Source organism: Rhinoderma darwinii, chromosome 12, assembly GCF_050947455.1.
Source record: "Rhinoderma darwinii isolate aRhiDar2 chromosome 12, aRhiDar2.hap1, whole genome shotgun sequence".
Classification (NCBI taxonomy): domain Eukaryota; kingdom Metazoa; phylum Chordata; class Amphibia; order Anura; family Rhinodermatidae; genus Rhinoderma; species Rhinoderma darwinii.
The window spans coordinates 57898273-57925203 of record NC_134698.1 but is presented as its reverse complement, the minus strand read 5'-3'; the positions used below and the strand labels follow the sequence as shown (position 1 = coordinate 57925203).

General features: G+C 41.4%; 1 protein-coding gene across 2 annotated transcripts in view; it reads left to right on the top strand.

Moving 5' to 3' along the window:
• Positions 1-26931, top strand: part of SLC8A3 (solute carrier family 8 member A3) — a 236999-nt gene that overhangs the window by 179640 nt on the left and 30428 nt on the right. For both annotated transcript variants that reach the window (XM_075844315.1, XM_075844314.1), the window contains exon 3: positions 10487-10590. In XM_075844315.1, coding sequence (XP_075700430.1) covers positions 10487-10590 — 104 coding nt within the window. The remainder of the gene's footprint in view (positions 1-10486; positions 10591-26931) is intronic.

The window sequence follows — 26931 nt, the reverse complement described above, 5'->3', positions numbered from 1 at the left end:
CCCCTATATTAATCTCTCTGCTATCCTCACCTATTCCTTTGTGCTCTACCTAACAATTAACATCCTTAAATACTCACCTTGGTTAACACTCTGACTACTAACAATGCTTTGCCTATAGATATGACAACAATGCAGACCCTGAAATCCAGCGAGCATGTCAACCTCTATGCACTCCAGGAATATCTTATCCGTGTGACCACAAATCAAAGCCATTGCTATTCCTCAGTGTCATGTTTTCCAGAAAGGCAAACAAACTGAACATGGGCGGTGATATTGACCAATTACAGAAGTGACAAATTCTTTATTTGCAGTTTTGTATAGGACGTCATCTTCAAGGTTCACTGAATGTAGAAAATACACAAGCAAAAAAATGTATTTCTACAAGACTGACTGAGTCTGCAGGATTTACGGGATCTACATGCTCCTGGAGCAAACACTGGGGACACATTTTCCTTCTCTTTATTATAATTATATAGATTTAGTGTTCCTTTAATTCAGAGATGAATCATAGTGTGCAGTAGAAACAGGTAAATGATCAATTCAGCTCTGCTACATCTCTAAATGTATATTGCAACTTGTGTCACTTAGGGGTGGACACAGACTACTCAGTTTCATACATGCAACCAAATAGACAGTAGGAAGATGTTCTTAAATGGGTTCTTCAGGCATTTTATATTGATGACCTATCCTTACGATAGTTCATCAATATCAGATTGGTGGGGGTCCGACTCCCGGCACCCTCGCCGATCAGTTGATTGACAGTGCCGCTGCGTTCGTGGCCTTTTCACAGTTTACAGGCACAGCGCCGTGCACCTGCCTGGGATTGCAGCCCAGTTCTATTGAAGTGAATGGGACTAAGCTGCAATTCCAGGCACAGCCACCATGGTTATGTACATCGCTGTGCCTGCTGTACACCAAAGAGGCAGCAGCGTTCATCGCCACGGTCCCTCCAGTCACCTGATTGGCGGGGGTGCCGAGAGTGGGACCCCCACTGACCTAATATTGTGACTTGTCCTTAAGGATAGACCATCAATATAAAATGACCGGTGAACCTCTTTAAGGTGGCATTGGGCCCCATTATCTACTGGGCCTCTGGATAACTACACATGTCCCACCCCTTGGCAGAGTCTCAAAATGTCATGTATAACTAATATTAGTCTAATAGTAGCCGATTTGATCATTATCACAGCATAGATAACATTCGGTGTCCTTAGTTGGACTTGCTGTGTCCACTATAATAATAGCACTTGGTAATGTCGGATAGACTACTAGAAGCTAGTGCCAGATCTCGGCTAGTGTGGCCACTTAGATGTCCATACTAATTGAGCTTTACCTGACATGTGGGCGCAACAATACCTATGTAGAGCAGCAGAGATACATCTCATTTTAGATATCAAAGCAATGAATCATAAGGGTCATAAATCTACTACACAGTCGCAGCTAGGCTTTCCTTCATGTGTGGCAAAGATTCAGTTTGCTGCCCTAGCTCTGTATCTCAATACAATGGTTGAGGTAGAGTGGCTTGTTGGCGCTTACCCTGGCACATGACCCTCCAGCCCCCAGCTATGCCTATGATTTACATTGGTTGGTTATATTATATGGACTACTATTATTTTGCGCTTAGAAAAAAAACATTTTTAGGAAAAGGTATAAATAACTTCACATGGATAAAATTTCTTATTTCATTCATCCTGATTATTTTCCGACTCCTAAAGTAAGGGTTTATGAAAGATCTAGAAAGGCACATACTGCTCTATGAGAGAACCCCCCCCCCCCCACCCCAATCAGTTGATTTACTTGCAGGAAGCAGACTAGGGTCCTTTTACACAGGCAGAGGCGGTAAGAGCGCCGGGCAATGATATACCAAGTTCATCTGCGCTCCTTTACACGTTACAACAGTTGTTTTAGTTTTTCCCAGAATTTCGATAGTTTGTATGATTGTAATGTAACTGCATGAAAGGGGGGAAATTAACAAGCGACCGGCAGATGCCTGTTTACACGTGTGGATTTACTGCCAATCACCGATTATGTTTTGGTCCTCATAAAAGATGCGAACAAAGACAAACGAGCAGGTTATCATTTGGCGTTTGATCGCTAAAGGTGTTTATACTGGGCAATGATTGTGACTGATCGTTTGGGCGATTATCACCCCATATAAAAAGCACTTAATGCCCCCTGACATGTTTTTTTTTTCAGTTTTGTGGATACTTCAGTATAATCGGATTGGTTGCTATGGACACCATTTTTCTTTATATTAGTTTCTGAAACTATTCTCCATGCTCCATGCTTTCATTATTTCCAAAGAGATCTCAGACGCTGTTGGTGATAACTCGGGTATGTCGGTAAACAAAAACTGAAAACCCCCTAGGGTAGATTTTCAAGCAATCTAAACTCCCTCCTTCATTCTTTCTTACATGGAGACCCTGTCAGAAACGGTTGGGGTTTCTTGTCCCCCACCTAGCTGTGTAAGTAGCATTATTTTAGACAAATGGATGTGAAAGTTCTCAGCCCTTTACCCGGTTATGGTCTGTTAACTATAGACAATAATGTATAAAAATGTAATCATCATTGCTTAGAATTTGGGTAGAGGTGATGACATTCACAGCATAACAATACCAAACATTGCCTGGAAGTGTGAGTGTCCAAATAACCATACCATGGGTTATTCGCCAAATATTACTTACAGTTGTATAAATAATGCTCTACAGTGCAACCAAAAATCACTGAACAGGCCATACTTACTCAAAAGGGTAGGTACACACACCACTTCCCAACAGGATGCAGATAAACCAAAATGCTACATAGAGGGATGGTGCATTACATGTAACCATGTGACACACTTTTAAAAGCGATATCTGTGTGCAATGTTAATACTAAGGAGCCACCCCCATCATGAATAGTAGGCGTGAGAGTGCCTGTTTCATCAGTATATTCCAGCGGTGTAATCTCCCGCTATGTAGCGTTGTGGTCTATCTGCGTCCTGCTGGGAGGTGGTGTGTGTACCTGCCCTTATGAGTAAGTATGGCCTGTTCACTGATTTTAAATTAATATAGTTCTTTTTCAGTGATTTATGTAGTGCAACCAGTAAACATTGCCAAATAATTTACTATATGAAATAATTTATTATATAAAACACGACAAATAAATAGGATGTTATATACATGACCTAGTGTCACTGTGCGTCCCGTGTTTGCTACCAGTACGTATTCTGTATTCGTATTCTGAATACTGACTACGGACACTTCTACTTTTCGCCACATATAACATCACTGGTTTATGGTGTAGGGAGCATTCTCGGCCGTTAGACAATGAAAGACTGATCCCTACATTTGATGGGTTCTATAAGCTGCTGATCCAAGTGATGACGCTGTATTTTTATTTATCCATATGTGAGCAGTTTGTAGATTCATCCTTATAGCCAGTTGTTTCTGCTATTGAATCAGTGTGATAGCAATTCAGCTCATGTGAAAGGGGTTTTTAAATAAAGTTTTAAGGCCAGGTTCACACATCGTGTATTTTCTGTTGAATCTCAGTTGCGAAATCCACATCAAAATTCCACAACAAAGTATAGTACAATTTGAGCGAATGGGATTTTAACAAACCCGCTCACTTACAGCGTAAAAAATGTGCAGTGGATTAAAGACATGTGGCGGATTTTCAAATCAAGAGCATGCGTTCTCTCCAAAGGGGAATGTCCTGATGACAGTCCATTTCTTATCATTAGTTCTAGTGAAAACCAGTGGTAATATGCCAGCGATGCTCCGTTCCTCTTCAGCTACAATCATACTGGTATTGTTCAGGGCCAGATTTAGGTCTGTGAAAGCGCGGGGCCCCGCATCCATGTGCGGTGCGTGGTTTTCACGCATCCATTGACTTCAATGGGTGCGTTGGTGCGTGAAAACGCACCAATATAGGACATGCAGTGAGTTTCACGCAAGTTTCTCTCACTGCGTGAAAACTCCTGCATCTGTGGACGGCCCCATTGAAATCAATCGGTCTGTGTGCTGCGCGTGATTTCCATGCGCAGCACGCGGATGCTATTCACGTTCGTCTGGATGAGCCCTTACTGCAGTACATAGCAGCTTGTAATGGGCGTTCTTTTATATCCAGGTCACAATGTTATTGACTACATTGTGAGAAGTTCCATCGCAGACTGTATCGCCAGCATGTGCACTTGTCATGAAATACTCTACTGTAGCTTGACCTATATTTTGGAGTAAGTGTGAAGCTCTGCAGACTCTTTTATGGTTATCTTCCTTCACTCGTTGATCACAATCACAAACATAAAACTGCCATACTGTGAGTCAGCCTGCGTGAGTCAGAATGCAGAGCACCCCCCGCCTGGCTCTGCGCTGCTGCACTTCATTTCCTTCTACCGCTGAACAGAGCTGCAGATACTCTGCATGCCGGCAGTGACTGAAGGAACAATCTACTTAGGAAAGGACTTTTTTCTAGCTAAAAATAAAAAAGGACAACTGAAAAAGCGAATACATGTAGTGATGTCATAAACTGGTAAAACAATTGAAAAGTAAGTTGACTGTTTTAATAAGTGAATAACAAGTTAAAAGGGTTGTCTGATATTAGAAAAAAAACCTGTTTTGTTTCCTAAAACAGTGCCACTTTTGTACAGGGTCTATGTTTGGTATTGCAGCTTAGCCATATTCAAGTGAATGAGACTGGGCTGCAATACCAGAATAAACCCTTGTGGCATAGAACAAGTTATTGTAGCTGCGCACTTCCTGCAGTCCTGTTATTCCTCGCTGCCTTTCACATAGAAACTTGCAGCTTTTGCTGACTGAAGTCCTCTGTCTTTTGTGCCTTTTTGTTTTATGCTTATTTGAAGAATAAGTCTACCTTAAGTGAACCTTTATATATAATATAGCAGACAAGCAGCGTATGGGTTTGAATTTAAAGAAATTGTATGCTTGTTTCCACCAGAAACAGCGCCACTCCGGGCCAATGAGTGTATCTGGTATTACAGCTCAGCCATATTTACAGTCCATGGACAGAATTCGTGGTGTATCTGAAAGAAAAAAAAAACACAAAACAGCCCCTTATTATTGCAAACTTCAAACAAGGATAATTTGTCCAACAGGATTGCGTATTACATTGAAAGGATTTAAAAACATATTTTTCTTCTTTTTTTTTTTTTAAAAGCAAATTGGAAACTCCACATAATGTATTTCCCTAGCTTGACAAACCAAGACATGGCAGTGTATACAGACTCCTGATTGGCTGCATGTAACTCAGCTGCTGATCGGCGTTTCTGACAGTGCTGAGATTTCCTGCTGTGGGTGAGAGCTGTCACATGACTGCTGTAGAGAACCTGTTTAAGGGCAGCATGTCATGGGGATAAGTCCACTCTTCTATTCGTTCAAATGGCACAAAAATAGTTATAACGAATGCAGCGGACTTGTCATTGATTGCTTCTGTATATAAAAGCATGGTGTGATGACCTATCCACTTTAACTCCTGAAAGTCGACAGGTGGATGTTTTTTTTTCTAGGGTATGGGCAGTTTTTCTGTGTACAATTCTTTAACCCCTCCGTACAGTTACGGCAGTGTCCGTTGCATAATATAAAAATTATATTATCAAAACATATGTATATTATATTGCCAAACAATACATGTTATTCAGTCCCAATGTATTACAATAGTGGATGGTATTGCAGTGTTAAGAGGTTCTATCAGTAGATAATATTGAGCCATGTTTAGAAATTGTACGGGCATGGCCAGCCGCGGATAGTAACCCGCATTTGCGGGCCGTGCTCACATTATAAAGTATGGGAGCATGGTCCGTAAAATAAGACGTCCTATTTTTTGCGAGTAATTTCTCTGGCCCGCACACCTTCCCGTAAATATACAGAAAGGTGTCCATGGGCAATAGAAATTAATAGAACCGTATTTTGATTCGCAATTACAGTGCGTAATTGTGGACCAAAATTACGGTCGTGTGTATAGGGTCTGAGGGGGTATCTACATGGGGGCACGGAGCCAAAAACCACACAAAAAAAATGCATGTACATACACCCTAACCCATAGCTAACCAGAAACAGATCCTATAGGCAGTATATTAGGCTTCACTTCCATGCTAGCCCTAAGCCATTCTTCCATGGTCTTCATTAAATCTCCATATTTTTTTTAAATCTTTTGTAGAACTATTCAGATCACTGCCCATAGCAGTATACATAGATTTATCGTAAAATGGTAATTAGAGATGGTAGAATCACTTCTCCAGGTTTGAGATATGCAGCAACTCCTTGCACCTTCAAGAATTAATAGAGAAGACAATTTTTTTTATTGTTTATCTCTATAGGAAGGGACAATCAATTCACAGCAAATCAGGCCAATTCGAAATATAAAGAATGAATGAAGAGAATTAGGGTATGCCATGGAGCAAATTTCCAGCAAAGTGAATTTTCCTGAGTTTATCATCCAGGAATATTGTATTACTGTCTGGCTTCTGGGGTTGCAACCACGCAGAATGACAAATACTTGTTATTTCCAGCCCATTTCAACCAAAGAATTTTTTGACATTTTCCTTTACTGACCATCTGGTTCTATCGCTGTGCTAACATTTCTGTAATGGAAGTCCCACATTTCAACTAAGGCCATTCCAATTCGTAACCCAATAGGACTACTCAGACCATCGAATGTGTGCTATAGCTTCTCACACAAAAAACCCTAAATTTTGCCGTTAATTTACAGAGGATAGCAAGTGGCACATGGCATATACCACAAAATAGATACCCCTCTGCCTCTGCTTTTGGCCTGCACCCTTACATCCATAGCACTTAAGGCCAGTTGCACACGACCGAGTGCCACTCGGGACGTTTTTCACGGCATCCGAGTGGCACCCAATAGTTTTCATGGACCCATTCACTTTAGCGGGTGAATAGTGTCCGTGAAAATGACCTGACACTCCAACCCGTGGAAAGATAGGACATGTCCTCTCTTTCCACGGATCACGGACGGGACTTGGGCGGCACACACGGTCGTGTATGTGTCTAAAGCTCAAACCTTAATAAACCAGAAAGCTAAACATATTAATGTTCTGTAATCTAAATCTATTAATCCTAAATGTGTTTGTACCCCACGGAACAATACATTCTGTGTACAGTAGATTATAATGATTTTGGATAATCCACACTGCATATTTTACATACAACAAGGACAGGAACTTTTGTGGCCTGATCCTTGATTATGGGAGTGCAGCCTATAAAGATTGCTGTCAAGAAGGAAAGGTATTGACAGAGAATGACATTATTTAAATTAGGTATTTTATATACACAAATTTTTTTTAAATGGTGCGGTTCTTTTTTTATTTTTCGTGGCTTTGCACATAAAGAACTCTTAAAACATTGCAGTTTTCACACTGGCCACTAGAGCAGTCACAATAAACTGATGTTTCCTGTTCTCTGGAGCTCACTCATCAGTTTTGCTGTATATACAGGCACAGGATGATGAAAATCAACTCATCATTGGAGGGAGGTGGGCAAGTTAAATGGGTTCTCTGGGACTTATATTGATGACCTATCCTTAGAATAGGTCATCAATATTAGATCAGTGGGGGTCTGATCCCGGGACCCCCATCGATCAGCAAACTGAAGGGGCCATGATGGTGAGAGCTGCGCTCTCTTGAATGTTTACCAAGCACAACGCCGTACACTTACTTAAATGGAACTGCAATACCAAGCACAGCTGCTACAGAAGTGAACGGCGCTGCGCCTTTAAACTGTGAAAGACTACGGCATACCTCGCCGCGGCCCTTCATTGGCGGTGTTGCCAGGAGTCTAATTTTTGTATCACTAAAAGCGTAAAGTAGGGTAGGATAGCAATACCACGTGTCTGTAAACAGCGTTACTCCAGCTTTTGTGAAACTACAACTCCCAGCATGCCCTGACAGGTGCAGACCCCTGCTATACACACAGATAATATTCTGTATGCATCTCCCCCAGTTTCTGCCGGAGGGAGCGGAACATCCGTTCCCAGAGACTGTAAAAACCGGAGATTTCGCTGTCTATTGACTCCCACTTATTGCACCTGCCATAAAGCGCGCACACTCTGCTGTACTGTCTATACAGGAAGTACAGGAAGGTTTTACAAATAAGAAATAGCTACAACATAAAAAACTAAAATAAGATAAAGATCAAACACATAATCTATCTAATTAATTAAACTAAAACTAGTTCCATTAAACCCCTTTAACTAGTCTAACATAATAGTAAGTAAAGTTTTTTGGTTTTTTTTAAAGGCCTATAAGAAACATTTAAGTTTGGCAGAAATTAGCTTCAATTTATTTTTTTAAAAACTAATATATTTTATGTTGAAAATTTATCTTGGGCAGATATTTAAGATAGAGTATATTGTATATTTTTTTGGCTTTTATTAATTTTTTTTTATTTTAAGATAATATCTACCAAAAATACTATAGTCCCAGAAAAAGGTCTATAAAAAAGAATGGAAAAAATTAAAATCAAATAACGCTACTTTAGGTTTGTACTCTATTCTTTATATGCATTACTACTGAAAGTTTGACAAAGCACAGATGTCAGGTTACTAGGGTGCGGATATATTTCTGTCTCATGGCAGGCAGGGGTGCTGCTGTGAGTCATTGCCTCCTAAACAAACACAAAAAACAATAATATTGCTAGTGCCCGCTATGCTGTGATTGACTGCTGTACCACCCAGGGGATCTTTTTCCATTAACCACACTAAAAATAGGTTTCCGGGCCATGGCAACAGGTACAGGAGAATTATGTGCAGGAGAGATCTCCTGAATGGCTTCATCAAGCTGTTTATGGTCCTTAACTTGATAGATGTTGTCCTTAACTTGATAGATGTTGTCAATCATAGGCGTAAGAGGGTTCAAAATTTTAAAGTGTGCCAGATAAGAGATTCTGTCAATTACTATAGGATTTAATAGGTGACATCTGTACTGATGGCTTACACTACTTTTTATTTGTATACTGTATTTTCTCAAAAATCTTAAAGAGAACATGTCTGCAGTTTTGAGATTTCAAAACTGTTGATTGAGCAATAAAGGGGAGGGCATTTTAAACATTACCTTTTCTCTCAGGTATGCAATTTGCATGACTGAGAGACAGACGTTTAATTCCCCCGATTGCGGCGTTCACAATCAGGAGACCGCTAGAGCCATCACGGGATCGGGGCTTGCAGCCTGTAGTGCAGGAGCACATCATGTTCCTCCTTTTTGGCACTTGTGTAGAAAGGGCAACGATCAGCCGACGAACGAGCAAACGCTCTTTCATCGGTTGGTTGCTTGTATCCTTTATGCAACATGAAATATTATCGTTGTCGGCAGCACATCACCCTGTGTAAACAGGGACTGTGCTGCCGACATGATAGAAATGTTTGGGGACGAGCGATCGTAGTAACGATCATCATTCGCCCCCATGCATTATCCCTTGTGAAACAAGCCCCGATCAATGAGCTGTCTCGTTGATTGGCGCTCGTTTACATGGCCCATGTCGGGCTGTGTAAGAGGACCCAAAGTTTGTTGGAACATACACAGGAAACCCTCTCCCTTTATCTCCGTTGTCTAAACAAGTAAGCTTGTAGACGAGAGATGGCTTTGAGGAAATTGTTTTGAAGGTCTCCAGCTATAAGGACTACTGTATGGGCAATATAATATTTACTGTTATCATTGCACATATAGGACATATCATTAAAGGGGTTTTCCCACCAGTGGCTTGTGCGGCATATCACTAGTCAATGTGCCATAAGTCTATAGGGCAAAACAGTTTTGTGAAACAAACTGAAGCAGCAAATGGCATTGTCCTCTGGTCAAATTCAAGGTCTCGTATATAGGTGTGTCTTGCTGTTGTCCCAAAATGTGGACCCACCAGTATGTAAATAGTGTGTTGGGATATATAGTATGAATATTAGAATCTTATATATTGCTCTTTGTTCCGATCAAGGAACTTATAAACTCCTACTGAATACAACGGTACTGTAACAAATAGTAACAATGTTGCCCACAACAATCAGTCAAGACCGGCTAGACCCGTTTTTTTTTAATGAGGCCCATAATTGTCGCTGATCCACATAATCTAATTGTAATAGAGAATGATTTAATTGTTACAGCAGAAAGAAATATCATTATGATTTTCCGATGTTTTTTATACCTTATTGATCCTTTGCCATTTCTGTCGTTTTAGTTTTTGGATGGAAGTGTTTAACTACACTAGTATAGGAAGGTTCTTGACCAACTATGTCAAGTAGAAGATGAATCATGCCATACAAAAATGAATCTCTAAATATGTGGAAACGTCAAAACTTTTGTTTTTTATGTCATCAGCAATTGCAGAGTTTGGGAAACTGTGGCTCTTAGCCGCTATTGTGTAGCCACCCTACCCGCCACAGGTTGTCGAGCAATTTACTAGCAGCTTAGGAGGGTGACAACTAGGGAGAAAGCTCTAATACTGTTCCTCTATATACCATTCTTTCTCTTATGTCCCAACAGGAAAACGATAAGGGTAAAAATAATAGATGAGGAGGAATACGAAAGGCAAGAAAGTTTCTTCATTGCACTTGGTGAACCGAAATGGATGAAACGCGGAATATCAGGTGTGAGCCAGTTACTACCACCCCCACCTAAAAATAAACCAATAACCAATTTCATTTTATTTTCTCTTTCCCTTTTCACCTTCTTTTTATTTTATCTCAATCAAGCAATCCCATCTTCCTCTCCTGTGTATTTCCGCTCTCACCATTTTTCGGTCATCTACACCTTAGCTCATTTCGTTCCTTCTCGCTTTCTTTGACATCATCCTCTTTTAATCCAATTAATTTATGCAGATTCTTTCCTATTTATTTCTGCTGTTACCGTTTTACTGCTCAACAAATCACATCAATGAGATCATGTAGTGCATGGCTTTTAAATACTGTGTAGTTGCTTTATATGCTCTCTGGTTTACCTTGCCATGAAAGAAGTCTGTTTCCGTTGTGTTATAATCTATACAAGAATGTGTAACGTATGGAACTAATATAATGCTCGTTTATTGCATGTTAATGGTTACTCTTCCTGTAGTTCCATATATCATAAAATCCAGACATACATATAGGAACAGTTGAAAGCTTATATATGATAGAAAGGAACATATTCCTGGGTCTTTCACCCCTTGTGCACGCTTGATGTATGTGTAACCGTGTGCCCGCTCCATACCTATGAGTTGTCAGCTGTATGTTATAGCCAACATATCACTGTAACAGCAGGGATCGGAGAGAACTCCGACCCCGTCTGTTTCACCACCTAGATGCCCCGCTGCATCTGAGTCGTTAGAAAGAGGTTGCTCCTCAGTCATCCCATGGTGGTCATGGCAGTCTGGGGGCTTAGTGAAATTTCTGATCGCAAGCATTTAAGCCTTCAGATGCCGGTGGTCACATCTGACACCAGCATCTGAGGGGTTAAATGCTTGCGATCAGAAATTTAATTCTGAGGGGTTTTTACTGCCCCTTTCACTTTGTGGCCGGTCACCGGCTCCCGTGCAGCGAGATTGTGGGAGCCAGTGTGCTTCTATAGCAGCTGGGATCCTTGTGATTGCTATTGAGACCTGCCTAGCAATGCACTATTGTGATATTGCGGTCTATGGCACAAGCGACCTAACGATCGCAGGTTCAAGCCCACTAGGGGGGCTAAATAAAAGTAAAAAAGAAATCAAGAATAGTTGTTTTTTAAAAATATACAAATTAAAATCACCCCCCTTTCCCTAGATCACATATAAAAATAAATAAACATAAACACATTAGGTATCCCTGCATCCAAAAATGGCCTATAAAATATTTATCCAATATGGAGAACGTCTTAGAACAATGAATACACATGAAATCCAGCCTGGACGTCATGTGTATTCAGAATCCTGACACTTCTGAATCTTTTCTGTGAGATTCCAGCAAGCCACGCGGAATCTCGCGAGATTACGGAGGTAAACGAGAGTCAGAAGTGTCAGGATTCTGAATACACATGACGTCCAGGCTGGATTTCATGTGTATTCATTATCAGGACACTTGATTAACGCTAATGTCTGTGTATGTGGCTGCAGATCGCTGCTGTGTAAATGAATGGAGAGGAGTGTATGACGCTGACTGGTCACGGATTGGTCAGCGTCATACACGTAAACACGCCCAGTTAAAAACACAATACACGCCCAATTGGACATAACGAAAAAAAAACGCCCAGTTGTCCATTTCAAAGCTCATTTGCATATATATAAAATAGCTCATAACTTGGCCAAAAATGAACGTTTAAAAAAAAACAAAACGTTACTCTTATCTACATTGCAGCGCCGATCACATGCTATAGGAGATAGGGATTTGAGAATCTGGTGACAGAGCCTCTTTAAGTCCCCTAAGGGGACTGAAAAAATGTAAAAGCAATAGTCAAATAAGGTTTTCAGTAATGTATAAAAAAATATTAAAAGTAATAAAAAAGAAAAATCCTTTTCCCATTTTTCCCTACTATAAGTCCAAACTATTCTAATATAAGTTTATTTAACCCGCAGGATAAACACTGTAAATATAAATAATTGTCCAGCTTTTTGGTCAAAAACAGGAATAAATATAATCAAAAAGTCATGGCTCTCAGAATGTTTTTTTCTTTGTAAAAGTAGTACATCATAATAATAAAAAAAAAAGTGTGTGTGTGTATATATATATATATATACATACATGTACACACATTTGGCATCTCTGTGATTGTATTGACCAGCAGAATAAAGTTAAAATTTCGTTTTTACTGAAAGATGAACGCGGTAAGAACTAAACCCAAAAAACAATGGAGGAATCCCAATTTTTTTTTCCCCATTCCGCCCCACAATTTGTTTTTCAGTTTTTTGGCACATATGGTACCATTAAAAACTACAACAGGCCCTCATACGGTTACAGAAAAATAAAAAAATTATGGCTTTTGGCAAGTGGGGAGAAAAAAACCGAAATGATCAAAACGAAAAATGTCTGCAGTCACAAGAGGTTAAAGTTAGTCGTTTCCACTCACGTCAATATGAAATAATAAGGTTCCCCACACATGAAAGCTCATGAGGTACCCAAACCTCATATCGGGCCGTGTAAGGCCCTGTTCACACAGAGTTTTTTTGTCGAGTTTTTTGGCGCGGAAACCGCTCCACAAAACTCGTCAAAAACCGCCCGAAATTGCCTCCCATTGATTTCAATGGGAGGCGGACGAGTTTTTTTACCGCGAGCGTAAAAACCTTGTCGCGGTAAAAAGAAGCGACATGACCTATCTTGAGGCGGTTTCCGCCTCCAAAACCCCATTTCAATCAGTCAGAAACGGGAAAAGAAATGCCTCGACGAGTGTTTTGACGAGTTTTTGTCAAACCACTGTGCAAAAAACGTCTGGAGCAGTTTTTGTAGGAGGAATTTTCCTCCTGCAAAAAACTCCATGTGAACACAGCCTAATAGGACCTTTAGGCTCCACTATAGACTTTATACGTGATGACAAGAGTTACTGCTAACCAAACCTCTTCATAAAAAACCCCACAAATTGTTTTTACTTTGTACAATGTTCAAAGTACACTGGAAAAAAAGGTACTTTTTCTTTTTAACTGATACATGTTGGGATTTCTGAGAGATTAAAAAAAATTGATAGCGACTCTCTTGACTGATGATCTTACAGAGACTTTCAACATTTTCAATGCATTTCTATGGACAGCGATTTCAGAGTGATTTTTTTTGTAGTGAGCGATAAAGGCTGGGGCTACACCTAGACTGCGTCTCATCGTTTTTTCAGCACAGTGCCAGGGCTGTCACGTTTTATTGAAATGGGGCCTAGTTGTACACAAAGCCTGGACGAGAGGGGTGATGTAGAAAAGAAAATGCAGAAGGGGCCTTCATTACTTGCTACAGCTGGAATACCCCTTTTAATACGACAGCAATCCTCATTTACACATAAAAACCCAATGTAAGCATTCATGTGTTATGGTGGTTCTACATGGTCAGATATCGCCCGTGCTAACCACTTTTAAAACTAGCGCCAAAACGGAGCAATAATAGTTTACTACGGGAACTAACGATTGTTACTCCGATCGCTCTTCCCCCATGCATTTGCATCACACAGGGAAATGTGCTGCCGACTAGCGATAATATTTTAAGCTGCATAAAACATGCGATCAACGATGAACGTGCGTATCCCCGTTCAACGGCTGATGGTTGCCCTGTTTACACAGGCAATGATCGGGAACGAGCATTCATATAAACACTAGTTTGCCCAATCATTGGTCTGTGTAATATGGCCTTTACACTATATGGCTGTTCATATGTCAATGTACAGAGTTGCTCTGATATTCACATAAGCCATGTGTTAGAATAAGGTCAGCTTTTTGCCAGTTTCCAGGTATAATTTGCTCTACCATTACTGACTGGATCACTGACTCCCTAAGGCTTTGTTCACATCTGCGTTGGGGTCCCCTTCTGATTTTCGGTCTGAGGTTTCCATCAGAACGGGACCCCAAGCAGACACAAACTGACACCGACGGAAACCAGAGGTTTCCGTTTCCGTCACCATTGAAATCAATGGTGACTGAGCCGGTGCCCGTGGTTTCCGTTTGTGTCTGTTGTGCACCGGATCCGTCGTTTTTCCGGTAGCAATAGCGTAGTCGACTAGGCTATCGCTTCTCTATTGCTTCCGGTAAAACGACGGGTCCGGTGCACAAAAGAGACAAACAGAAACCACAGGTACCGGCTCCGTCACCATTGAAATCAATGGTGATGGAAACGGAAACCTCTGCTTTCCGTCGGTGTCAGTTTCTGTCTGCTCAGGGTCCCGTTCTGACGGAAACCTCCGACGGAACGTCAGAACTGGACCCCAACGCAGATGTGAACGAAGCCTAATAAAGTAAAAATAAAAAAATATTTTTTATTTCTACACTGCACAAAGTAAATACAAAATAAAAGAAAGTAAATTAAAAAAAAAAATCACCCAAATTAGGCAAAGCTGCAATTCAATACAGCCCAAAAACAAGAGTGGCGCTATTTCTGGGGGGGGGGGCGTAAAACAGAACTTGCGCTTTTTTATAATCTCATAGAACTCCTTCAGACCAAAACTGACGATGTATTCGCGTTACTACCATCATCTTGGGACTATATAAGATGATTAGGTGTCGGTCAAGATTGTAAAGATTTTTCATAAATTACCGTTCTGCCCTGTCAAATCAGTCAGCAGCTTTCAGTTCCAGGAAATTATCGACACAAAATCTGTTTTTCATGGTCCATTAAATTAATTAATTATTGCAAGTTTTCCAAGAAATGCCCTGCAGGTCTATTCAAATGACTGGAGCACGGCCTCCGTGATGTCTTATAAAAAGGTTTAGTCGTGCTTACATTGTAACATGCGCCTTAATTGTGTTTTACACTTGAAAGCTTAGATTTAATGGGAAGGGATGAAGGGATGGGAAAGCGCAGAATAAACCATTGCAAATGTTATCTCTGCAAGTAGTACATCTACAGCGGCCCAGCTGCCTACACACCAAGAAGACGTCCATTATTATAATGCCATAGTACCGTCGTGGTATCACAATGAACAGGATAGGCAATGGGTTCTATGTCATAACCATGTAAACATAAGGTAACAAAAAAACCAAGAAGCTTTTGACGAATAATGGAAATTTCCTACGAAAATGGAGATCATGGTCAGATTGTGTTTGCAGAAAGTAACACATGACTGGAGGTCCTGAATACGGTAACATTGACTATAGTCATTGAATAAAAAAAATGTACAACCTCGTGTGAATAAGCCCTAAGGCTTATAGAAAGAACGGGATAATCGTGATGGATGTTTTTGTTTTTTTATGGCCGTCACACGGCTTCATTAAAATCAATGCACTTCTATGGGGCTATTCACACGGCCGTTGAAAAAATAGGACGTGTACTATTTTTGGCCGTTATCACGGATCCCTCAATAGACTCAAGTTTATGAGCATCTGTGAACTTTGTTCTTGCATGGGTGCTATCGGACGTGAAGAACAGCCATTTTTCATGGCCGATTTAACACCTATTCGTGGGAATAAGACCTTATTAGGCCCTGTTCACACTTTTTTGGCGCTTATTTTGACACGGAAACCACATCTGATTTCAATAGAAGGCGGCGGCGTTTCTTTCCTGCTCGCGGCAAAAAACAGCAACATTCTCTCTCTTCCCGCGGTTCTGTCTCTGACCTCCCGTTGAAATCAATGGGAGACAGAAAACGTGTTTTTCGCTCCATTTTTTACCCGCAGCGCTAAATGTCCACGGCCAAAAAACGCTGCAAGAAAGTGCAGGCAGGTCAAAATCTGCCTCATAATTCTTGAAGGAATTTTGAGGCAGATTTTTTTTCTGCCTGCAAAATACTCACTCCGTGTGAGCAGGGCCTTGGTGCTTATGGACATCATAGTCCCTGCCCTAAGGATTCCCCCTCTTTTAGCCAGAGTAGAGGGTTACTCACAAAGAGTGGCTTTGTTGTACCCAGCCTGTCCATTTATTACATGGTTGGATATTAATTTGAATGATCGCCTGTAATACTGCATTGTGGCCACTGCAGTGTCTTTTGACAGCTGATCGCCAGGGGTTTCTGAAGCCGGACCAGCGTCGATCAGCTTTATATATATATATTTTTTTTTTACTGTTTTCTTATATTCTAGATTTTACTACTCTCAACAAGGAGACGGGCTGCTATTGATAATCATTGTAGTCTTATTATTGTTCTAACAATGTCTTATGTACTTAATCTAGGGCATATGAAGTGTTAATGAGCTGGACTGCACGGGTATTCAGGTGCAGCCGCATGCTATACTTTGTATTTTTGCAGTATAAATATACGCAGCAGTAAACTTTACAATGCATGGGAATAATATTCTGCAATACAAGAACTGGAGAAATGAGTTGGAATATTTTCCCATGGGCTTACATTGTTGTTTTCCGCAGAGTAAACATACAAAGCTTGTACGTCACGTGTGAGTGCACCCTTAGGCCAAATGCACACGTTGCAGAATTTGGTGCAGAAAATCAGCAGCAAAACCACAGGTAAAGTATATGCAGGTAGATCTGCAGGTAAAATCTGCACCTAACAGTGTGTTTTTTTAATGCGTTTTTAGGTGCGGTTTTTACATTTTGACGCGGAAAGAGGTTCAGTTTTATGCCGTGTATTTTTATTTTTTTTAAACTAGTCAGATACAATTCGCAAGCGGAAACGCAAGATATATTTACATGCTGTAGATTTTAAAATATGCGCCGCAGGTCAATTTACAGAAAAAATCTGCAAGGTGTAGATGAGATTTTTTGAAACAAGATTTTTTGCTGATACTGTATGACACTGCAGATTTGCCGCACGTAAAACGCATTGTGCATTTGGCCTTAGGGTGCGGTGAAACGCGGCAGGTTTTGGTGCTGTTTTTTTCTGCGACTGAAAATAATTTCCATGAGGGCTTATTCAGACGAACGTTGCGTTTTTGCGCGCGCAAAAAACGTGGCATTTTGCGCACGCAAAAACCACTTGACAGCTGCGTGTGTCATCCGTGTATGATGCGCGGCTGCGTGATTTTCGCGCAGCCGCCATCATAGAGATGAGTCTAGTCGACGTCAGTCACTGTCCAGGGTGCTGAAAGAGTTAACTGATCGGCAGTAACTCTTTCAGCACCCTCGACAGTGAATGCCGATCACAATATCGAGAAACCTGTTTAAAAAAAAGAAAAAGTTCGTACTTACCGAGAACTTCCCTCCCGGCCGTTGCCTTGGTGACGCGTCCTTGGTGACGCGCCTCTCTTGACATCGGGCCCCACCTCCCTGGATGACGCCGCAGTCCATGTGACCGCTGCAGCCTGTGCTTGGCCTGTGATTGGCTGGAGCTGTCACTTGGACTGAATTGTCATCCCGGGAGGTCAGACTGGAGGAAGAAGCCGGGAGTTATCGGTAAGTCAGAACTTCTTTTTTTTTTTTACACGTTCATGTATATTGGAATCGGAAGTCACTGTCCAGGGTGCTGAACCAGTTTAACTCTTTCAGCACCCTGGACAGTGACTATCTCCTAACGTCGCGTACCGGAATTTTTTTTGCCGGGTTCGGCCAAAACGAGTTCGGCCGAACCCGGTGAAGTTCGGTTCGGTTGTCCGGGTTCGCTCATCTCAAAGACACTCCGTTTGGATGTTTGGAAACAGAAAAGCACGTGGTGCTTTTCTGTTTACATTCATCCTTTTGACAGCTGGTGCGCTGTTTCAGTCGGTTCGCACGGAAGTGCTTCCGTGCGACCTGCGTGGTTTTCACGCACCCATTGACTTCAATGGGTGCGTGATGCGCGAAATACGCGGAGATATTGAGCATGTCACGCTTTTTGCGCAGCGGACAAACGCTGCGCAAAAAGCACAGACTGTCTGTACTGCCCCATAGACTTGTATTGGTCTGTGCGTGGCGCGTGAAAACCACGCGGCCCGCACGGACCGAATACACGTTCGTGTGAATCCCCCCTTAATCTGAACTTGCAGAAATCCATTCACCTGCTGCAGAAACAACGCCATTCACATGAAAATTTAAGTAGCAAAATCTGTCGCATGAAACGACACCCTTAGGCCGGGTTCCCACATAGCGTAAACGCTGCGGAATTTCCGCAACGGAATTCTGTGCTTTAATTCCGCAGCATTTACAGTAACAGCAAAGTGGATGAGATATTCCGCAGCGTAAACGTTAATAAATTGACCTGCGGTGCAGGACTTAATTCCGCAGCCTGTCAGTTTATGCTGCGTTATTGTTGATGTTCTGTTGCGGGTTTTCCCTATTGAATTCAATGGAGATGCAAAACCCGCAACAGAAAGCCAAGTGTCTGCGACTTTTGGGCGTAATCGCAGCGATCATGCCTCAAAAATTGCAACTCTGGGAAATAAATAAAATCATACTTACCCAGAACGCCCTCCTTCTTCCTGCAGTCCGGCCTCCTAGGATGACGTTGCAGGCCATGTGATCGCTGCAGCGTCACATGGCCTTCAACGTCATCGTAAGAGGCCGGGCTACGCGCAAAGAAGAGGAAGGGGGTAAGTATTGACGTTTTTTTTTTTTTTTTCAAGCGTTGCTTTCCGCAGCTGAAATTGCGTCCGAAAAAACGCACCACAAAGGTGCGATTTTTCGGACCGAAGGTGCTGCGGGTTTCAGGTCGGATACACTGCACAGATTTTACATAGCGTATCCGACCTATGGGATATATATATTTATATTTATTTATTTGCGTTTTTCAAATATGCTAGTTATTACAATAGCAATTTACTAACCAATGTTCGTCAAAAGGGGAGTTTCACTCTATAAAGGGCTAATGTTGCTGGTTGATTTCTGCTAAACTGTCATGTACCTTAGGTCTAAAATTAGTTTTTTCGTTTGTCATCACCAAAACGTCACAAGGAATTAAACTTTTAATTTGATGTACAACATACACTATACGGTCAAAATAATATGGACACCCTTAATTATTGAGTTCAGGTGATTCAGCCACACGCATTGCAAACAGGTGCATAAAATCAAGCACACAGCCATGCAAACTACATAGACAATCATTGCTAGTGCAAAGCAACGAGTCTCCAGCTGCTGGAGAACAACGACCAGCATGTGGTTGACTGGATCTGCTGTTCGTTGTGTGCAGCTGGAGAGCCACAGGTTGCAGAACATGGTCCAAAGCAACAACGTCTGCACTCAGCGTTCCAAAATGATACAGAAAACGCGCTGTGAGTGGATGCAAAGCGAACCAGAATTGAAAATTCAATAAAGAAAGAAGCCACGGCACCGAAAATTGATGTTATTTTCATACACCAAAGTGTGCAGATAGGCAGGTCCAACTTTGCAACCAATTTATTGTTTTAATGCATCTAAAATGAAGCAACTTTGTCTTACTTAAAAATATCCTATTGCTTGTGTCTATAGCTCCTATGTGCGGACCTATGGGTCTCCATGGAAACAGACTACAAACACATCTTGTGTGATATATTCCTGCAGTTATGCTCCCTTTTATCTTGCATACATTTGGTAGAATAGCAAGAAGTAGGGGACAGATGCATGCCAATATGACTGCAGGATCAGACTACATAGTGTGTGTTTGTAGTCTGTTACCATGGAGACACACAGGTCTGCATAGGAGCTGTAGACCTAAAACCATGGGAGATTTTTAATTATGACTTGCTATATTTTTCTTTTTTTAGATACAAACAAAGTTTCTTCTATCTAATTATCGAATTTAGTTTACGGTTTATTATTCTACACTCCGGTTATAATCAGAGTATTCCAATATTCTATCACTCAAGTGTTTAGCCAAATTTCCCTACATAATGTATTAGATTGACTGTGTACTCAGGATCTGATACAGCACAGTGATCTTCATTTGTGCTGCTAGGCTAATATTTATTTCTAGTTTTAAATCATTTCTTACATTTTCATCGTTTACACAATAAAATTTCAACGGTTTTATTTTGTAATCTTAATGAAACTTACATTCCTAAATGTCATGGCAACGTCCCGAACAACGTAATTCATAAATACTTTTTCTGGTTTTACGTAAACAGCGCTTAATAGTTTTATAATGAAATTGGCCACATTACATTTACACTACCATTTTCAAGCTTCCAGTTATTTGCTTGCTGTTAGTGAATAGAAACATTTTTATTTACATTCGGAATTTGAAAAGTTATCATGATTATACCGTACACAGCTGCCTGGTGGTGTTTCGGAGCACTGTCTTGTAACAAGCAGTGCACCTGTGTGTGCAGGAGAGAAGTGTTCAGCCTCTGAAGGTTATCAACAATGTTCCATTCAGTGGCAGCATGCAGAGATCATGGAGTGAACGATGATAAGATGACATACAACGTATAGTAGAAAGTGCCAGAACTTTCTATTGTACGATTACGTTTTACTGACATAAGACTGGACAACCTATGACAGTAGAAATCAGACAGAAATGTTGTGTTTGAACTAGCGTATGTCCATGCTTAAATATATAATGATGGCACCCATACCACGCACACTCCACCTGACTGGACCACGGGTAAGGTCAGATAACACCCTGCACAGGTTCTTAGCTTTGTGATCAGTAGGTTGGTGTGACACAAGTGTAATATTGGCTCATAAATCTCTATGATGCTGTTAGTTCTGGTCATTAGATTGGGTAGGGATTTGGGGCCGTAAGATGGGCGCAAAAATGCGCCTGGATTATGCTTATGTGAAACCGGCGTTAGGCCTCATGTCCATTTCAGTCATTTTCTTCAGTGTGCTATACGTTTTTTCAACGGACAGCACACTGACGCATTCATTTCTATGGGGCCATGACACTTCCGTTGTTTTAACGGACCCGTTTGCTGTTCTGACAAAAATAGGACATGTTCTACTCCTGTCCGTTTTTTATGGAGCAGTCTTGGCTATTTCATTTATTTGGTCTGTTGAAACAACGGACTGCGCACGGAAGCGGTCAGTGTTTCACGGATTAGTCATTAGCAGCCGTGCGACGGGCAACGGAAGTGTGAATGAGGCCTTACTGAAATGCAAAGTAAAAATAAAGGGGCATCACAACACAAATCTGGAAAATAAAAATCAAAACTATGAAATGCAACGTCTACAAAGCAGCAAAATGTGCGCCACTTCTAGGACACCTACGGCTCTGGCTGGAGTCACACCTGCGTTGTGTCATTCCGAGCAGAACAAGGGTAAACCGGACGCCCCGGTTCCATTACACCACGGACACAACCGACGTCACGTCCGTGGCTATACCGGAAACAATAGCACAGCATGTTGCGCTATTGTCTCTGGTAATCTCTGCCGCATCTGCAACTAAGGCCCTTCCTGGAGCCTCCAACGCAGATGTGAATGAGGCCTAAAGAAAACCTTTTTCTGCAATCAGGAGTCCAAGAACTAGAATGGGTGGGGTGCATTTTGATATTTTTTATTAATAATGTGTATGGGATGGGTTAATCTACGTTTTAGGAGGTGTTATTAATTCTATTTGATGGTTGCAGAGTGGAAGTTCATCTTTCCTGGGGAGATCCCATAGTTACTGCTATGTCTGCGCTCTACAAATGGTACCGAAGGAACTTTATACAACTAGCGAAATAGCCGATGAAAATTCACTGTACTTGTCTTTGGAAGCCATGGTGCACGGCAGGGAACATCTTTCCTGAAAGATCCCTCATGCTGACTGCTTATTTAGAACGACGTGATTTCATGACATCTAGAAAATGCATCTTTTTGTATTCCCTGAAATCCCCGGTGCTTCTAAGCTGTAAATATCCTACCGGAAAGAGGGAGACCCAGCACGTTGAGAGATTTTTTCAGCTCTTTCTTATTTTCTCTTCCGAACCTGCAGCATCTGGTTTATTCAATAAATACAAGACCAGTGTTTTACACATGCAAGGTCATCACTACTAAAGTGACCAGCGCCCCCTAGTGTCTATTGTGTGTAAAGCAGACAAAAGGCAACCTCCCTGTTAGGGCTTGTCCACATGTAACGGAATTGTTGCAGAAAATTTCTGCAACAATTCCGCAGAAACTAGCAGGATTTCCACTGCAGAAAATGGTGCGGAAATGGAGGAATTGACGTGCTGCAGTATGAAAAATACACTCCGCAGGTCAATGTCTGCTCGGAAATTTTACGCAGCGTGTGGATGAGATTTGTTAAATCTCACCCACTTTGCTGCTTCTGTATTCTTCTGCGTATTTTCCATCCGCAATTCCGGACAGAAAATACGCAGCAGTTACGCTACGTGTCGACAAGCCCTTATGGAACCATATACAGTTTGCTAGTATGTTTAGGTGTAATGGGTAATATGAGAAATACAGGTAGATATATTTAGCACAATTGCATAGACAAATCACTTAATCTAAAAATTTGTGTGGGTTGCCAAGTCAACCTGGCAGATGACGTACCATTATTACCATGCCTACACAAAATAAATGCATTGCTATTCTGGAGAATACAACCTCACTCTACACTGGTAGTTTCTACGTAACAATGAACATGTCGGAAAACTAGGCAATACAATTTATAGCCAGGCACAAAATGCAGAAAGGAAAAACTCCCAGAACCCGATGTCACCTCCAAAATTAAGGCCTCATGCACACGACAGTAGCCATGCACATGGCCGCCGCCATTGTTTTCAATGAGCCCGGACCGCAGAACCGGGCCGTAATAAGACATGCCCGTTCTTTCTGCGGTCCGGGCTCCCGGGCCGTGCAAGGACCACAAAAACTACGGTCGTGTGCATGGCCCCATAGAAAAGAATGGGGCCGCAATTCTCCCGTGGATTTTCGGGGGAATTGCGGCCGCAAAAACACGGTCGTGTGCATGGGGCCTTAGGATGAGATTTAAAAAAATAAAAAAGTAGTGGGTTTCTTTTACTTTTTACATTTTGGAATATTACATTATATTAGAGGCAGTAGCTGTAAAGCGACCCTTCCACTAGGAGATAAAAAAAACACTAGTGGTGGCATTTGCATCCATGAAACCGCCCCGGAGACCCATTGGACACTGTAGAGAAGTGTAAGACATAAGGTAACAAGCTGACTTAGTGACTTTCCTCTCCTTTTTTTTTTTTTTTTATGTAGATTTTTTTTTATTCTTTTCAAGTAACAAGCACAGAACATTTACACACAAAGTGACAGTAACCTACTGACATACAAACATAATAAACATAGTAAACATAACATGTCAGCCATCACATACATCTGTAATAACATATTAAACAGCAGATATTGATAATTGTTCAAGTAATAACCCTACTTGAGCCATCCTGTTTTCCAATAGGAAGCCCCCATGTTATTATCATATGCTATTATATTCTTTGGGGAGAAGAGCCAGCGAACTTTTTAGCCAAGCGCGCCAATGACGTTTAAGTGCAACCAATTGTGATGGATAAGAGGCTAATGCAAACTCGTGATGCATATGGGAGTTAACCTTAGCACATAAGTCCGTAATTGTTGGGGGTAGTAGAAGATTTCCAATGTGAAGCCACACACTTTCGCGCTGAGGTTAAAATATGCACCGCAGGCCAGCGGTGGTCTGGAGACATCGCTGCAACCCTGATATTCAATAAGGCCATATCTGAGGCTGGAGGAACATCATAACCAGCCACCAAGGAAATAATCTGAAAAGTAGCCTCCCAGAACACTTTGACTATTGGGCAGGACCACCACATATGTTCCAATGTTCCTACTTGCCCACATTGTCTCCAACAGAGACTTGAGTATCCCGGATTTGACATGAACCAATCGAGAAGGGTAAAGATACCAACGCAAATGTATTTTTTTGACTTGTTCCAAGTGATTCACACAACGAGAGGAACACATCAGCCAGTCGCAAGCTCTTTTCCGATCCCATTTTTGCCTATATGGCAATTTCTCTTCCACATTCCCCAACCTCAACAATGCTTTATATGCAGTGGACATCGCCCTCATATGGTTTTTATAGCCCAATATAAACCTTTGAATTGGAGACCATGTGCATGACGAATTTGTAAGTATTGATAGAATGCCAGCTTTGGTAGAGTGGCTTCACAGTCTAGGTCCTCAAATGACCTAAAAATAGAATTTATCTATAGTATCTATCCCTGACCTGCTCCACAACTGGAAATTCGAGTGGGGTATATGATATGCTAGACTTTTTAAAGAGAGATATTTAAATGGAATCTGTATATATGATTTATGTTTTAACAAATATCTCCAAACACCCAAAGTGGCCTGCATAGATGCCAAAGGGGTATTCGTAACAGACTGCTGTAAACATTCCGCCTCCAAAAGAAGTCTAGTAGATTGAAACTTAGTAAAGGTTTTTTCTATCTGAATCCATTTATGGTCAGCAACAGGCTTCCACCACTCCCGCAATGTATCAATTAAAGGGGCTCTGTAGTACAAAGCGAGATTAGGAGCACCCATGCCTCCTAGTTTAATAGGTAGGTATAGTACCTTATGTGATACCCTGGAATACTCATTATCATGCGTGACATGCTGCATTGTGGACTCAATGGGCACTTCAGGCCCCTTAGAGGGCCTACTTACAGATTTCTTATTTTAAAGGTGTCCTGTTCTGGTGACAAGTCCCCTTTAAGAAGACGAAGAGGTTTTTTTTTCCATTCCGAGTCTCCAGCTAACAAACCCTCTAGGGCTTATGTGAACTTTTCTTAACCTCGGTCTCTAAAATAAAGCAACTTCCTCAAGTTCAAGGCTGATCATTAACGGCATGTCAGTGTTCTGGTAGTGACAATGCTTTTGTTATATCTTTCCCTGCAGCTTGTTGTATTTATGACACACATCCCCCACACTCCTTGCCGCTTCTCTGTGAAATTCTCATGTTCTCCGATCACCCACAAACCCCTCAAAAAGCCTTTTAGGAAAATGGGGCATGCTCGAGTAAGGTATTTCGTGAAGAGTTGCACCTACAGTATTGATCCTTTGCAGAATAACCGTATTTTCAGAGTGTGTTATTATATGAGATATTATCACTATACCATGAATAATCGTTCTCCGCATCACTAGCGTTTTTTTTTTACTATGCTGTCTAAAAAAAAAAGACGACATCTGCCTCCCACAGTCTGAGCCATTGTCTTCTATATTAAGATCTTCTGTACCTGCAATTATAGGATAAATAGAAATATGGTGTTTTTGCCCGTCCAATTTTTAGTGCGATGGAACTTGTGAAATATGAGATTTGTTTTACACGCTGCTCGGCTAAGCAGATACTCCTCTTAGACCTTCATACTAATAGACACTGACATAAAGCTGGCCTTCATCTAGGCCGCACAGTGCAGCCATCTTGCCTTGCAGCCGGTTTCTACATCGTGTTGCACTCTTGTTACAGGTGCTCTTACATTGCATTAGGATTTCAATGTGTCTTTGTGACATTTTGTCGTTCCCTGCCGAGGTCGTGATTTAGGTGTCACTTCTACTTAATGTCTATTCCACCCATGCTCTTAGAGACGTTATTTCGCACCAAATGTTGTTGCTCTGCAGCTTATATCTAAAAGTAAAATAAAATACTTGCATTTTCTATATGGCCATGCAATGTGTACAGCACATCGTAATAGTAGTAACTATGCGGAGGGAAAATAATTGTAATTTAAGATAGTTGCAAAAAATCCAACACTGTTGTGAAATCGCATATGTATGCCGTCGTATGTACACATGCAAAATAATGCTCCTTAATAGACTAAAGGCCAAATTACACAGGCCAATGATCGGGCAAATGAGTGTTGATGTGTAATCAGGGCAACGATCAGCCGACGAACGAGCAAACACTCGTTCATCGGCTGATCTGCGCTTTTATGCAGAATTAAAAAGCTTTGTCGGCAGCGCATCTCCCGGTGTAAACCGAGAGATGCACTGCAGACATGATGAAAATGTATAGGGACGAGCGATCGTAGTAACGAGCGCTCGTCCCTATATATATATCCAAACATTGCTCCGTGTTGTCTTGTTGATCGGCGCTCGTTTACACGGCCCATGTCGACCCGTGTAAGGGTATGGTCACACAACTTATTTTCAACCGTTTTTCGGGCTGTAAACGGCCGAAAAACTGCCTAAATATCAGAAGCAGAACGCCTCCAAACATCTGCCTATTGATTTCAATGGGAAAAACGGCGTTCTGTTCTGACGGGCCGTTTTTTCACTCGCTAGTTTAAAAAAAATGGACGTGTAAAAAAATGCCCGCGAAAAAGAAGTACATGTCACGTCTTGAGCCGTTTTTGGAGCCGTTTTGCATTGACTCCATAGATAAACAGTTCCAAAAATGCGAGTTTACCTTGAAAACAGCTTGGTATTTTCAGACTTTTTTTATTAAGCGTGTCAACATACCCTAATAGTGCCCTTACTTTAGTGATGATATCACTCTGTGTTATTGTGCAAGCTATATGTTACCTAAAGTCTACCATGTTAGCTAAAATGACCAAAATTCTCGTCAGTATTGGTCACCAA